The following is a 14,973-nucleotide window of genomic DNA, read 5'->3' as shown; positions in this document are numbered from 1 at the left end:
TACCATTTCCTAAACTGCAATATAGAGTGCCACACAAGAATGGTGCAGGGTCTTTTCAGAACAGTGCCCTAGCGGGGAAAAAAAAAAAACAACCAAAAAAGTGGAAACCAGTCATGCCAACTTGAGGAAAATAATGTATCAGCATCACACCATGCTGTCAGTTCTCATAACTTCTTTCCTAAAACATGTGGTTTCTTAACTTCACAGGTTTCTGGAAATCTTTCCTTTCCTTGTACGGGGAACTCAAAAAAAAAAAAAAAAATTTAAACTTCTAACAGAGGTGACTGATGTGAGAAGGGATGGAAACACAATCCAAGTCTCAAAAAAACAACCAACCAAAGAATAAAAGACAAAGAAAAAAAGAACACAAAATACTCATATTTATGCCCAGTTATCAATTATTTTGATGCATCAGTATGGTCTTTTTTTCCTCAGAGATGAAAACCTCCAATCATATTTTTACTTGGATTGTATTTGTTGTTTTGAACATCAACTAAATAGTCCGTCTATTACCTAACACTGAAAAAGACATTCCTTCCTTCTGATTTTCCCTGTTTGTAAGCAATTAGCTGAGCAATGCCTTTCTTTGCTACATACCATTTACATGAGCAGAGCATTCCCCTGAGAAACAGGTGGACCAGGCTGTGCTTTTGTTTCCAGATAAGAAACTTGACACCCGCTTTCTTAGGACAGCTGCAATAACTCTGTCCTTTAAACTACTGACTTAAACAGCCCACTATTAAAGCCCATGTGCTGGGGGTTCAGATAAGTTTTCAAAGGAAGTAAGAAACATCTGAGGATGGAGCAGCTTTTTGCCTGAAATGGAGCTAATCAGGCACACTGGAGGGTGACAAAACAGGGAGTTTCACCCTCACTCCTTCAGCTGAGCATCCACTCCCAGGTGAGCAATCCTGGGAACACTGAAATGAATGGTGGGGGAATATGATTGATCCAAAGAACAAGATAAAAAATACCCTGACTTATCTCATGTATCATCACACCTAAAACTGTGTTTTCACTTAACCAACAGAACACAGTGACTCATGAACAGAGCCTCTGGTTTCGCTTCCAGCTGCTCCTGAGATATCCTGGCACTCACAGCAATGCAAAGGTCCAAGCCCTTACAAGGGGCAAACGTGCCACCTGCCCCCCTCGCCACCTCTGCCTCGGGCACACACTCCCTGGCAGCCAAATGAATTCCCCTTCCCTGCTCACTTTCCACACAGAAGAAAGCCCCTCTGCAAACCTATTAGGGAGATACAAAAATATCCCATTGCTGTTGCAAAATAAGCTCTCACAGTGGAAAGAAAGGGAGGAAAAGGAAGGTTGTTCGAACTGGAGCATTTTACAATGGCTTTAAACTGAACAAGGATAGACTTAGTTTAGGTAGTAGGAGGAAATTCTTCACTGTGAGGATGGTGAGACACTGGAACAGGTTGCCCAGAGGGTGGTGGACACTCAGTCCTTGGAGGTGGTAAAGACCAGGCTGGATGGGGATTTGAGCTGCCTGGTTGACTGAAAGGTGCCCCTGTCCATGTCAGAGAATTGGAGCTAGGTGACCTTTAAGGTCCCTCCTAACCCTAACCATCCTGTGATTTCCAGAGGGGTGAGGCTTGCTTCAGAGTTCAGTTGACCTTAACCAACTTGAGAACTGAGGATTGTTGAGGGTTTTAACTAAAGGCTGTAGTTCAGTTTGACAAATTTACACTTATTATATTACAAGCAACATCTTGAGGGTCTATAGCAAAACAAAACCAGCTGGAAAAGGAGAAAGTTTAGAACTTTTTCCCTCCTGTCATTCAAATAAATTTGAAATTAAGCATGTTGATTAGTTGTGAACAGTAAAAAAAAACCATAAGACTTGAGTGATTTTTATCAAACTAGACTTTTTTTCTCATTACTATTCCACATTTAGAATTTTGGCTGTCTGAAAGAACCACAGCAAACTGGGCATTTTAATTGAAGGTTTAATTGCTGGCTAACCAAACTGTCTGCTTTGTTTCAGAGTCACTCAGCAAATCTAAAACACATTTTTGCATATTCTCATGCTAATTTTTGGATTATATATTCATCATATGCCTAGACCTGGATATAAGCAGTGAGACTTGTTTGCAGACAGTAATTTTGTTTAGTCAAATCCAGAGAAGTCTGCAAAGGACTTCAAGGAAATTTAATCAAGCTAAGTGAAAGGCTAATATAACAGCACATCGAGTCCACTCCTGAATAATGCAAAGTAATGCAGACAGAAAGGGGAAATAAAACTCCTGCATCCCACAGAGCTCTTTTAATTACAGGAAAGTCCTAGAAACATTCTGGGTGGTTCTGTGAAAGCTGCTGATCAATATGCAGCTGTAATGAAGGAAAGGGTGTGTTGAAACAGTACCAGAGAAGGTGAATCAGTGGCATCGTGCACATCCATCCACCTCAGAAAGGACACTATGTAATTTAGCAGAGCTGAGAGGACAGGGAAGATGATTAACAGCAAGGCATCATCTCTCATGAGGCCAAACTGGCAAAAAAGTCAAATGGTATTATTTAGGGAAAGTCAAGTAGCAGAAAAAGTCAGGACATGTCTTGGCACAAGCATGAAATTCACACAGCATTTACAATAACTTTGGGAAAACACACCTCGGCTGCAGAACGCAATACTGTGCACATTTTATGATAAGACGCTTTAACACACCTCAGAGATGAGGTGGACACATACACAAGAACATCCACAGCTGAACCAGTCAGTGCAAAGAGAGGTTTGGAAGACAAGAAGCCTCACATGCCAGCATTCAGCACTGCAGCTTAAAGGCTTGGCAGAGTCTCCGAGCCCGAGTGACACCACGTTTTATCCTCGGATTTCCTGCATCTTCTTACAAAACACCAGCCCGCAGATGCGGGATGGGGGGACAGGGTGGGCGGACAGACAGGATGCACCGCGGGCTCGTACCCGCCGGGCACATCCTCGCCTGCTGAAGGCTCCCCACACACACCCTGAAGGGTAACAGACCCGAAGCAGCCCTTCGCGCTTCTCTGAAAAACGTCTACTTTCATACATTTGTATTCATATTCTTATTTTCGTGTCTTTCCAGGCCACGCTAGCACACCTTAGAGCAGCAGCTCCTATTTTTAAACTTTGTCCCCCACGAAGGAGAACCCGTTTCCCCCGGTCCCCTCACACCGCCCCCACCCCCTCAGCCGAGGGAGGGCTCCGGCCCGCGGTGCGGAGCCACCGGCTCGGGGCCAGCCGGGCCCGGCCCCCTCCCAGCGCCCGGCCCGGGCCCCACCTGAGCTCCAGCTGGTCCAGGTTCTCGAGCAGGCGGCTGGAGCGGTCGGCCATGGAGGTGGAGCGGTAGAAGCGGCCGCGGAGCTGCCCGCCCGACTGCTGCTGCTGCTGCGGCTGCTGCTGCGCCCCCTCGCTGGCCTTGGCGCTGATCCTGGCCTGGGCCATCCCACCCGCCGCTGCCGCCGGCGGAACCTCGCTGCGGCCGCTCCCTCCCCGCGTCCCGCAGGCGGCGGCGGCGGCCGAATGCCGGCACCTCGCTCATGGCCAAAGAAGGAGCCGCCCCGCCGCCGGCCCCCGCGGCCACCCCGCCCCCGCGCCGGGCCCGCGGGCGCCGCCTCACGCAGCGCGGCGGGGCCGCCTCGCCTGGGCCCGGGGCGGCGGGATCACCGGGCGGGCCAGGCTGGGAGGGACCCACCGGGCCGTCTGGTCCAACCTCCCCGCCCCCTCTCGAGTGACGGAGATTCCACCACCTCCCTGGGCAATCAGTTCCAGGGCTCGAGCACCTCGAAGGTAAAGAAGTTCTTCGTACTCAGGTGGAACTGCCTGTGCATCAGTTTGTACCCATTGTCTCTTGTCCTGTTACTTGGCACCACGGAGAAGAGGCTGGTCCATCTGCTTGACACCCATCCTTTAGGTAGGTAGTCACATTGATGAGGTCCCCTTCTCGAGTCTGCACAGACCCAGCTCCCTCAGGCATTCCTGCTAGGACAGATTCTCCAGACCCTTGGTTACGATCCCTGCTCTGGGAGCTCCCTGTGTGTCCTGTCTGTCCCCACACGCCTCCCTGTCCGCGCACAGCGCCGGGCCGGCTGAGCTCACGGGCCAGAGAGGGGCAGAGACCGCAGCAGCGCAGTGTCCCTGCTGTGCCCGACACCCTAATGTCCCTGCTGTGCCCGACACCGCAGTGTCCCTGCTGTGCCCGACACCCTAATGTCCCTGCTGTGCCCGACACCTTAGTGTCCCTATTGTGCCCGAAACCCTAATGTCCCTGCTGTGCCCGACACCTTAGTGTCCCTGCTGTGCCCGACACCTTAGTGTCCCTGCTGTGCCCGACACCCTAGTGTCCCTGCTGTGCCCGACACCTTAGTGTCCCTGCTGTGCCCGACACCCTAATGTCCCTGTTGTGCCCGACACCTTAGTGTCCCTGCTGTGCCCGACACCGCAGTGTGACCCGCACCTGCCCCGCCAGGCCACCGCACACCCCGACACGCCACCACCGCGTGTGGTGCCTCTGCTCCTCGCTGTCACCGTCTGGGGCACAGAAAGACCCCGGGCTGCCCTGCTCCTCTCTCCACTCCCCTTTGTGACAAAAACAACAAAACCTGGACCACCCAAAAGCGTTATGAACTCTGGCTGTAGTTCAACCAGAAGGACGGGATAGCTATTGAATAATAACGTTTTTCAAAATCTATATTAACTTTGTGCGAGATGGGAGCTGTTAGTATGAGGATTTGTGTTCTAGAACTGATCTGTATGGTTGGTTCATTGGTTTGCTCTGTAATTAAAGAAAACAAGAACCCACCCATCTGTTAGTTTTATTTAAGGCTAATTAAACACTAAACTACAAAACTGAAAACAGTGGAAAGTGCAAGAAACAATAAAAAATAAAAGCCTGAAAGGAGAGAATAGTTAAACCAGAGACAGCCCTTACTACAAACAGAATCTGAACAGAATTCCTAAAAAAAAAAAAAAAGGTACTTCAGATACTGCTACTCATAGTGCATATTTCTCCTGCCAACTGTAAGAGCCCCCTACTACTTACAGAAAAGAAGCTGTTTCACCAGCTGTTATTGTAAGATTCTACAAAAAAAAAGCTTACTGGAAAGAAAAGTGGTTTATGTTCTCTTTCTATGATAGAAAGAAAAGACATAGCTATTTCATGGTAGCCAAGATTGTGGATCTACCTCCAGTAATGACTTGTCCCAAGAACATATTTAACTTGCCTTGTGAAATGGCACCTTCTCTCTCACAAGCATCAGCAATTCAAGTCACACATAAGTTTTACTTGCCACTACTGTGAGTATTTAAAAAGGAATTTGTTCATCCCAAAAGTCGAGGTTTGGGCAAATACCCCATGGCTCTAACAGACCAATTTTTGGCACTCAGCTAAGAGGGATTTTGTTGCACAGGGATACTGTTTTGTATGCTTATCCTGCTGTGATTCAAAATAGCTGTTTTCTCAGGCTTGTCCATTCAGAATGATATCATGTCCCAAGTACTCTCGTTAAATTAATTGCTTGAATTTTCTTTGTTTTACATGGTTGGATAAGCAAGGCTCATTGCCTGTGAGCTCATGGAAATAACTTCATTTGAACAATTGTTCCATCCATCTCTCTACACTCTCCACAGAAGATAATTAAAAACCATTTCCCACCCCAAACAGAAACCATTTGTAGTCATGACACATAGTTTGCCACCTTTTGTTTCCTGGAATCCTTCTATTCTTCCCATACCAATTTATTAAGCATCAATTAGATTGGGTTTAAAAAGCAGAAATCAAAGCAGTTGAGCAGCTCTGAACATTTTTTTCCTCAACAGGTAAACAGGGGTTTAATTGCACACAGGTAGGAGTTAGAACAGCTGAATTAGAGGCACAGAATGGCCCTAAGCGTCCAAATGTATCACACTTGACTTACCCCCTTTAACAGCAAAAATACACTTAACATTATGAGGAAGAATAGCAAAACTGTGGAAACAAAATGCAAATTTAAAAGGAAAAAATGGTCTTCCATGACAAGTCTTGAAATTACTGTTTGTGAAAACTGGGATATTTTCCCTCTCAGAGACTTGGAAGGACCTTGAAAACTGCTTTTCCTGCTCTCTAGAGTAGATTGCCCCCACCCCCTCTATTTTTGGACTAAAGGTATGTAAAGGGAAAATTGGTATAATTTTTCCAAAATAACAGCTGGTTGGTCTAGAAAGATTGGAATCCATCCCTACAGGAAGGAAAGTGATTCACAGCTGAGTTGAGGGAATTCTGGGGACACGAAAAGCAGGAATTGGGTCCTTCTGGGCCACAAGGCAATGGGAGGATGAAAGCCCCCCCACACCTGAAACAAAGCACATACTTCACCCTCCTCCTTGCCATCAGTGGAAGCATGATCAGGACTGCTGGTGATGCCATGCTAACATCCCTGTCTTCTCCCATGTCCCCACACCGTGGTCATGTGAAGCACTGCACAGCCCTGCTCTGGCTATGGGCACCAGACAAACGTGAGTAGAGGGTGTGTATCCCATTATTCCCACTTTCCCATCATGGCAGTGAAAACACTGGCTGTCTCTTGTTTAAACTACAGCGTTGTAAAAGATGGGTGCTGATTGCAAAACAGAGCAATGGACAGAAGTCTCATTCATATGCACAAAGTCCCTTGAGACAGCAGAAAGAGCAATTTTCCCAGGTCTCAGACATCTGATGGATCTGTAGAAGTCCCAGAGTCAGGGAGATGACCTACACCAAAAGCACTGCAAACTGTAACACAACTAAATAGCACCTTATTTCCACTTTGCCTAATTTCAAAACCTGATATATACCTTGTCACATACCCTAACACTTACACATGAGCTGTCATGGAATAGGATCAAAGACAAAGTCCACACCCAAAGAAATGCCATGAAGGATTATTTTCCTGCCTTCACCTACAGGAACTTAGTATTTTCCAGCTGAAAGAGGGGAAATTTAGGTTAGATACCAGGAAGAAATTTCTGTGAGGATGGTGAGGCACTGGAACAGGTTGTCCAGAGAAGCTGTGGATGCTCCATCCCTGGAAGTGTTCAAAATCAGGTTGGAAGGGGCTCTGACCAGCCTGGTCTAGTGGGAGGTGTCCCTCCCCACAGCAGGCATGCTGGAACTAGATGATTTTTAAGGTCTCTTCCAACCCAAACCATTCTGTGGTTAAGAACCTTCCTTGTGTGCAGATATTCTGGAAACACAACAGTTCCCAGATGTGGCTGAAGGACGCATCCATGGCTCGGGCCAGCCAACCAAAACCAGACTGCAGTCTCCCCAGCACCCTAACAATAACAATAAAGATGGGCCAACGTGACTTTTCAGGGTATGTTTTCAATCAAAATACATGTGTGCTATCACAGTAGGCTGCCCCCTCACTTCACACCTGCTGAACCTGTGCTGTTGTGCTTTACTGCTATTGTTACCAATGCTAATTAACACTAGCCCTGGGTTGCCTCTACACACCACAGTTGTTTTACTGTGTAGGCAGACCCCGAGGTCCAGGCCTGTTACAAGTCTGAATGAAGCCCTCTCTCAGGAGCAATCTGAGAGCTGCTATGACCATTTTGGGGCATGCAGCAGTTCATTCTCACTGGAGCAAAGTCGACGATTTAATGAGCCACTGCATTCTGTACAGCTGTAGATGCTAGGCTGATTGACAGTGGAACTCTGAGGAAAAAACCAAAGGGAAGGACTATCAGAAATTAGGATACTGCAGTCAGTGAAAGCAAATTTGCAGATTTACAAAAGGAACCTTACATTAAATTTCCATGCATGCAGAGCCTTGCCGCTCAAGTATATACTTGGCACATTCTTGCCATTTACCATAAATATTCTGACTTGTTTATGTACACTTTTAGAATATCTCAGGCCATATTATTTAATCCAGATTGTTACTACTGAGCACCAAACCACTTGAATTAAGAATTTCTACAGGAAACTTGAAGGGGCTTAGAAATACCAAAGAAAAATGCAGACTTTCATAAAGCTACTTAGCTGGAAAGAATCGCCAGAAAAATTTTGTGCTAATGTCAGCCAATTTTTCTGAATTAATTTTGAAACAATTAATCATTCATCCTCCTCACCTCCTTCCAATTTACAGCAGTCTCTGTAAACATAGCCAGGACACTGCAAGCAGATGATAGAACACTTTCCTTTTAAGAAAGACAATGGCATAACTTCATACCTCTATAAACTTCACTATATTTGGTAAAGATTTCATAAAGGTTTGCATTCCATGACCGCTGCAAGAACAGTGGTGGTCATTTCTGTGTTCCTTGAAGAGCTAAGAAAATTAACCCACCACCCAAAAAATGCATACAAGGCAAGTATCTTAGAGTCAGCTAATATCCCTTTTAAAAATATTATTAAATAGCAGAAGCAACCAGGCGGATGTAACACTTCAGCACTCCAGCGACTTTAATTGCAGTGACTTATTTGGCATCTCACTTGTCTCTTAATATGACCAAAAAGGGATTTTGTTTCATAAGAATGTGGCACACGAAGTGCCAAGGAATTAAGGGCCAATCTCAAATTGTCATGGTTTCAATTTTGTAAAATTTAACACATGCACCACACAGAAATTAAGAGCATTAAAATGAACAGCTGGTGGTAGTCAGGTGGAGATTAGACTTTTTCCTCATTAAAGATAAATACAAAAAAGCACTACTGAATTACTTTAGGCTAATGAAGGATGAACTCAAACATCACCACAAAAGTAAATACTCTTGAAAAGTGCATGACAAATCACTTCTAGTATAAATGTACAGGGCAAGCCCCTTTTAACAGACAGGTTGTGCTTGTAAATGCAGGCAGATTTCTCAGCATATGCAGGACAAACCTCAAAAATTTCAGCCAGTTAAACAAGACTCAGCAGACAAAACCATTAAATTCTGAAACACATTTACAAGACAACTTTTCCAGTTGAAGGTGTTCAACCACAAGGTGCTGGTGAGTAACAAGTCACATGTCTGTACATGCAATGTTTTAAGAAACCAATTTTCTCTGTTCTTCTGGAAACAGAAGTATCACAAGCCTGTGATGGCAGAAAATGTCACAAAGAAAAATTTGAGTTAAGAGAGAAACTCAATGAGACCAAAAGTTTCTTCAAAATGAGTCCAAATTTCAAGACATTGCTAATTCTGAAGACTACTTTTATCATAGAAATAATGGAGAAAGTAGAACTCTGTCTAGTTGTTTTATAAAAGCTAAGCAGCAAAGGTTGGGATTTGCCACTTGTGTTGGTATGCAAATGACAAGGCTATTGCAATGTGTTTAATAAGTGGAGCTTCAAGTATACAGAGTATGTATGCACACAGGACTTTTTTTTTTAATGCAGCCAATTAAGTCATGGCTCATCAGGTACAAGCAAACTTTACATTTATGACAGAATAAAATGTTATGAGAAATAAAGCATATAATCAAATTCTAACATAGCAGACTCTGGAGAAGATGATCTACTCAGGTTTTAAACCTTTTAAACGTTGAGCCAAAGAACTTTCTCAGACTGAAACATCTTTTTATGTGAAAGGTATTTGAAACTTGAGGATCTACATGGAAAAAAAACTTGCCCAAAAGCTTCTATAACTTGGATGGAGATGCTTTTGAGGATGAAAATTGTTTTCTGTTTCATTGCACCATTTAACAGAAGCACTGGGCAGGAAAAATTCTGGAACCGATTTAAGCTTGAGTCAGTAGCTAAGGACAGCTCAGAATCTCCTGAATAAGGCTTTCTCAGCAGCAGTGTGAACTACACACCTGAATTTTACCAGGTATAATATTAACCCAAGACTGGCAGCAGGAAAATCAGCAGCAGGTACAAGGGAAAACCACTAAGAGGTCCTGTTCACCCTGTAACACTTGGAAGTCACACTCAAATGCGCTGTAAGTGCTCCAACTATATTCTTGCATCTGAACAGTTTCTTCAAGCTGTACAATTCCTAATGAACGCTGAGATACCTCACAAGGTTCTTCATTCATTCTACTTGCTTCAGAGATAGCAATTACATCAGAGTTGTGAGAAATAAACCAGTGTCAGTCTTCTAGCTTTTCTAACCATGATGACAAACCACTGTAGTTATGCTGACTCTTTGGAATAGTGAGAAAAATCCAGTCTTCCCCACATCTTATTCTCCACAAAAAGTATCTACTTGTATAGTAAGTATTTTAGGATACAGCAGGTAGAAGCAAACTCGAAAGGTGAGTGAATCATAAAAAAGAATTAACTGGAATTTTATTACATTGAGATTTCTTACTGATTGACAGAAATCATTAACTGAAGGATAACAGGCTGGTAAAGCTGGACAGTTTGCATAGGTATTTTTACACAAAACTGAGAAAGATGACAGATAATTTTAAACAGAAATAATTTCACTTAAAATAAAGACAGTACAAAAATAATTAGCACATTTACATGTATTTATCCAGTTTATCTCTTCATGAATGGAAGAGAGCAAAGACCATATTATACAGAAGTATTACAGTTTAAATCTTCTCACATGTATTCCAAACAGAAACTACAACTTTATTTAGATTCTGTTCCCTTAAAAATTGTTCCTGCCTCAGGTAAGGGAGAGGCAATGAAGTCATCAAACTTTAGACCATCAAGTCCAAATACTCTACCACTACTGAAAAAAAATACACATTTATAAAAAGAGAACTGGTAAACTAACTTGTACAGCCTGTGGTTCTGATTCTGACATTTATAACAAAAAGGACAGAGACAAAATTATGGCCTATGAAGTGAGACCAGCCACAGGCAAGAGTTAGGCCATATGTTCAACAACCCTGGGATCTAAGCTTCTCTTTATAACAAGATTAGCCAGGCAAATCTGAGTTAACTGGAGTTTACTATTTTTATCTCTTGCAAAGACCACATGAAAAAGTAAATAAAGACAATGACATTTTGTGACAAAAATATTAAATACAAGAACCAATTTAAGAAAAAAAACCTGAACAACCAGGAACCCCAATAACCTAGTAAGACCAGCCTACTAATTAGGCAACAATTTTAAACAGCTAAATTGGAGAGACTTAGTCATCACCTCTTAGAAACAAATAGGAAAAGGCTTAATTTATTTTTATCAAACATAACACATTGCTGTGAATATGAATAAACTCCAGATGTTCATCAGTATGACAGAGGACATGAGATTAATTATCTAACAATTACAGACATTTTAGAAGTGGCATTTTTGAACCCTTGTAAATAAATGAACAAGCTTCCATTTTTGTAAGCAGTGCTGATGGCATGGTGTTAGTGTACTGAAGTATCTTCGTTTACATTTCCTCAAGGCTTCTTTTGATAGCTTCTTGCAGTTCTGCATCTTGCAGTTCTGCATCTTGCAGCTCTGCATAAATTAAAAAAAAACCAAAAAAACCCTGTAATCTCAAACTGCAATTGATAACTAGCCATAAGCCACTACCTTAATATTACCACATAAACCATGAACTTACTTCTGTGGACAATGTCAGTAGACTGCAAAAGCCCCTAAGAAACAGATGAAAATATTTTCTCTGCTTCTGTTTTATGCTATCTTTTCAACACTACAAAATATGGAAAACACTTCTACAACTTTTCCCTGTATTAACCAGGAGCAGCCCAATGATGAGTTTAAGACCATAATGCAACTATGCATTTACTGGTCAAAAAACCAACTAGAAAAATAAATTAATATTAAAACAAAAAACACAAACTCACAACAAGCAGAGTATTCAGTATTTTCATTCCAGTTCCTTATCCAGAGATATACCCATACCTACATTCTGACTTGGCACCAGTGTTGTCATTCTTACTAGGTAGGCCAGACAAGTAGATAAAGTCATTATCAGCAGTAAGAACAGTCTAGATCAGGACTGTAACAGTTTTGATGGTGGGGAGAAAAATCTATTGCACTCATCTGACTTCTTAACAACCTCAAACAACTTTCATAATACTGAAAAAAGTTCTGTTTTTTGCATTATATTTAGGTTGTTTTGGGCACTAATTGCTTGGTGTAAGTGATCAAATACCATAAACTTGACAAGGTTTGTACATGCAGCAAATATTAATATCAATAATATAGCTGGAAAAATTAAAGCAGCTTTCAGACACACTGTCATTCATGAATTATTAATCTTCTGCTTTAGGAGGACACAAACACATCCTTTTAAAAAGAAAGATCAGCCTATTCTTATGAAAAACGAAATAGAATGTTAAAACTTTAATAATTGCTGCGCTGTTTTATGCAAGGCTGAGATTTGAGAGATCATATCACTGACTGTTCTCTCATGCATCTGGACTTTCCTGTAATATCCAGATCTACCAATAAAAGAGAGTTGCTTAAAAATATTACATGGTCACAGAAACAAACAAAATCAAACAACGAGAGAAAACCATTTGCAGCCAACTGCTTGCATTAAAATATGTTGTTATTTAGCCACTGTGCAAAAATCTAGAATAATGTCCAAGCTGTGACTCATCTGCAGCCAGGCTGCTTCATAAGGTCAGATGCCTCTGCACTGCAGCATCAGAATTGAGACCTCCTGCATGCACCAAATGCCACTGCTGTCCCAGTACTAAGGAGGCCTGAATGCACCAAACTTTCAGTGCTGGAGATGGATACTGGACATTTAACAACAGTATTTAGTAATAGCTGGTAAAATTAAAACTGAATAAATTCTGGGAACATATGATTCAGTAATCAGTTTTATCATTGAGCTTATACAACTTTTTTGGGCCGTTTTTAGTTTATTTCCATCAGGTGGAGGGGTAGAATCAAGTCTTTCAACAATGAATTATTTTCAAAGTACACTGTGGTCTGTCATCAAAAATGCATGACTACATACATCAAACACCACCAGTAAACTCAACAGCAAAAGGATGAAAACAATTCCAAATAGTGTAAGATAGGACGTGGACAGACAGATGTGATGCTGATTCAACCTTGTGCATAACTCTACAGCTCTTTCAGGAGACCAGAATGCTTTATTGTGAAATGATATCTAATCTTGAATTATTTACTCAGAAGTTCAACTATTTAGTCAATAGCTCTGCTCTGAGACAACACAGTCATATTAAACTGGTACAAAGTGAACTCAGTCAAGTCTTTAGTTCATTGGTACCCTGTGGTGTCCAATGAAACAGATTCTTAGTCTGCTGGCCTACTTTTCTGGTTAGGAATTTTTTTTTATTTATAACTCATCATAGCATTCTTCACTACTCAAGACTGCCCAGCATAGTTTCAAGAGTATTCCTAAGAGGTCACTTGCTGTAAAACTGATTTTAAGTTTAGTTTCTGTATCTTCCATAAATAACAGAGCTCAGAACACAGAAAAGAAAAAACTGACAGACCTTCTCCCTGTTTGTTGATTTCTTCTAAGCTCCGCTTCACTGTTTCTTTCATATCTTCATCCTCTTCACTATCTGAACCTTAAATGCACAAATGAAATAAATTACACATTGCTTCTAATAAAGATATTAACAGCTCTCTTGCATTTCGCTTACTGTAACATCAATTGATTTGAAATTACTGTAAAAAGAAAATCAAGATAAAAATACATTCCAGTGGTAGTTTAAGACAGCAACTCAAGAGACAGTTTTCAGCTACCTTCTTCCCCTTCTCCCCATAATAGCTAGAGGCAGATTCCTTCAATTTTTTATTATGCTAAAGCAGTAACAAGAAATAGTAGGTGCAGAAGCTACTGTGTCCACTGCATTTGTGGGGTTTTTTTTGTAATCTTCAGTTATTAAAAATTACTCATTTGCTATAAATTACTCACTTTCTATAAAATGTATCAAGCATCTAATTATGAGAAGAAGTGCCTTAGTATGTCTCTGTCTACACTCGACTGCAGCTGCTTTTTATTGCCCAAATACTGCATTTGAACAATGGAGTGCTGAAATTCAACTGAGCAGTGCAATTCAGCAGATGTTGCTGTTCAAGTCTCATATAAGCAGAAAGTTGACAGACTTAGTTTAATCTGTTAATATTCATCACAACCCAGCCCAGCCAAAACTCCACAACCTTTCCCTTTTTTAATAACACTCTTCACAAGGCTAGTTTCCTGCTCCAGAATGATGGCTTTATTTTGAAGTGTCTGGTAGGGATTTGTGTACCTAAAGTGGTGTGGGGTTTTTTTGGTTAGTTGGTTTAGTTTTTTGTTGGTTGATTTTTTCCCCATGAAACAGAAGCACAGTAAAGTACAGGTTAAAAACCAAGCCAATGAGTCATGTTATGCATTCATTCTCCTCCTGCTACAGGCTATTGCTATTTTGGGAGATGGTCTCTCTAATGAGGTCTTACAGTATTAGCAATCAACAAGGACTGCTACAGTCATACCAACAGAAGCACCCTCCTTGAAGTCATCACATTTATTAATACATCAATGTACTTGTGATTACATGAACCAGCAAAGAACTTTCCGATACAGCCATCTAATTTACTGACGCTGTGACCTCTGGCATTTTGAATTACCCAACTTACTATTCAAACTGTCAGGTATGCTTTCCAAAATTTGTTCTCAAATCTCTGACATACAACCTGTTTGAGCAGAACCTTGCTGACTTTCCCAATTCCAGGAATAAAAATTCCAACAGCTGATGTCAAACAGTGATCAGCAGCCCAAAAAGAAGCCAGAAATAGACAGATATACACTGCAGTTAAAATGGTATTTCTCCACTCACTTGGCAGACTGACTGTGAACTCTTTTTGGTGCTGCCTACTACTTCTGAACAGAAGAGATACTAATTTTTATATCATTTTCCAAAGCAAAGGAAAGAAAAATCCACACCCCCTCCTCCTCCAAAAGCAGTCACTACAATTACTAAAGAAAAGGAGGAAAAAGTGCAAAGGAAAGGCTTTTTGCAAGTGGCTTCTCCCTTATTAACTATCCTTTTAATCTTCCAGCCTGGAAAATGTCAAACCGCTCTAAGAAGTTTTATACTTGTTAGAGGTGGAACAGTTGAAGCAATCACTCCCTAACTCAATTCTTG

General features: G+C 41.8%; 3 protein-coding genes across 5 annotated transcripts in view; 1 reads left to right on the top strand and 2 right to left on the bottom strand.

Annotated features, from left to right (window-relative positions):
• Nucleotides 1-3,576, bottom strand: part of BAG2 (BAG cochaperone 2) — an 8,177-nt gene extending 4,601 nt beyond the window's left edge. The window contains exon 1 of the mRNA XM_056486662.1: nt 3,276-3,576. Within this exon, the coding sequence (XP_056342637.1) occupies nt 3,276-3,439 (164 nt within the window). The 5' untranslated portion in view covers nt 3,440-3,576. The remainder of the gene's footprint in view (nt 1-3,275) is intronic.
• Nucleotides 1-14,973, top strand: part of LOC130250834 (translation initiation factor IF-2-like) — a 21,984-nt gene extending 7,011 nt beyond the window's left edge. Inside the window, exons 3-6 of the mRNA XM_056486945.1 lie at nt 2,689-2,989; nt 3,187-3,908; nt 7,190-7,326; nt 14,888-14,973. Of these exons, the coding sequence (XP_056342920.1) occupies nt 2,689-2,989; nt 3,187-3,908; nt 7,190-7,317 (1,151 nt within the window). The 3' untranslated portion in view covers nt 7,318-7,326; nt 14,888-14,973. The remainder of the gene's footprint in view (nt 1-2,688; nt 2,990-3,186; nt 3,909-7,189; nt 7,327-14,887) is intronic.
• The window catches only part of ZNF451 (zinc finger protein 451), a 34,346-nt gene continuing 29,587 nt past the window's right edge, over nt 10,215-14,973 (bottom strand). For all 3 annotated transcript variants that reach the window (XM_056486658.1, XM_056486657.1, XM_056486659.1), the window contains exons 14-15: nt 13,333-13,410; nt 10,215-11,350 (exon numbers count right to left, since the gene is read on the bottom strand). In XM_056486658.1, the coding sequence (XP_056342633.1) occupies nt 11,280-11,350; nt 13,333-13,410 (149 nt within the window). In that variant the 3' untranslated portion in view covers nt 10,215-11,279. The remainder of the gene's footprint in view (nt 11,351-13,332; nt 13,411-14,973) is intronic.

This window comes from Oenanthe melanoleuca, chromosome 3 (genome assembly GCF_029582105.1).
Source record: "Oenanthe melanoleuca isolate GR-GAL-2019-014 chromosome 3, OMel1.0, whole genome shotgun sequence".
NCBI lineage: Eukaryota > Metazoa > Chordata > Aves > Passeriformes > Muscicapidae > Oenanthe > Oenanthe melanoleuca.
Note: the sequence above shows the minus strand (reverse complement) of the source record. Positions and strands in the feature narration are given on the sequence as shown.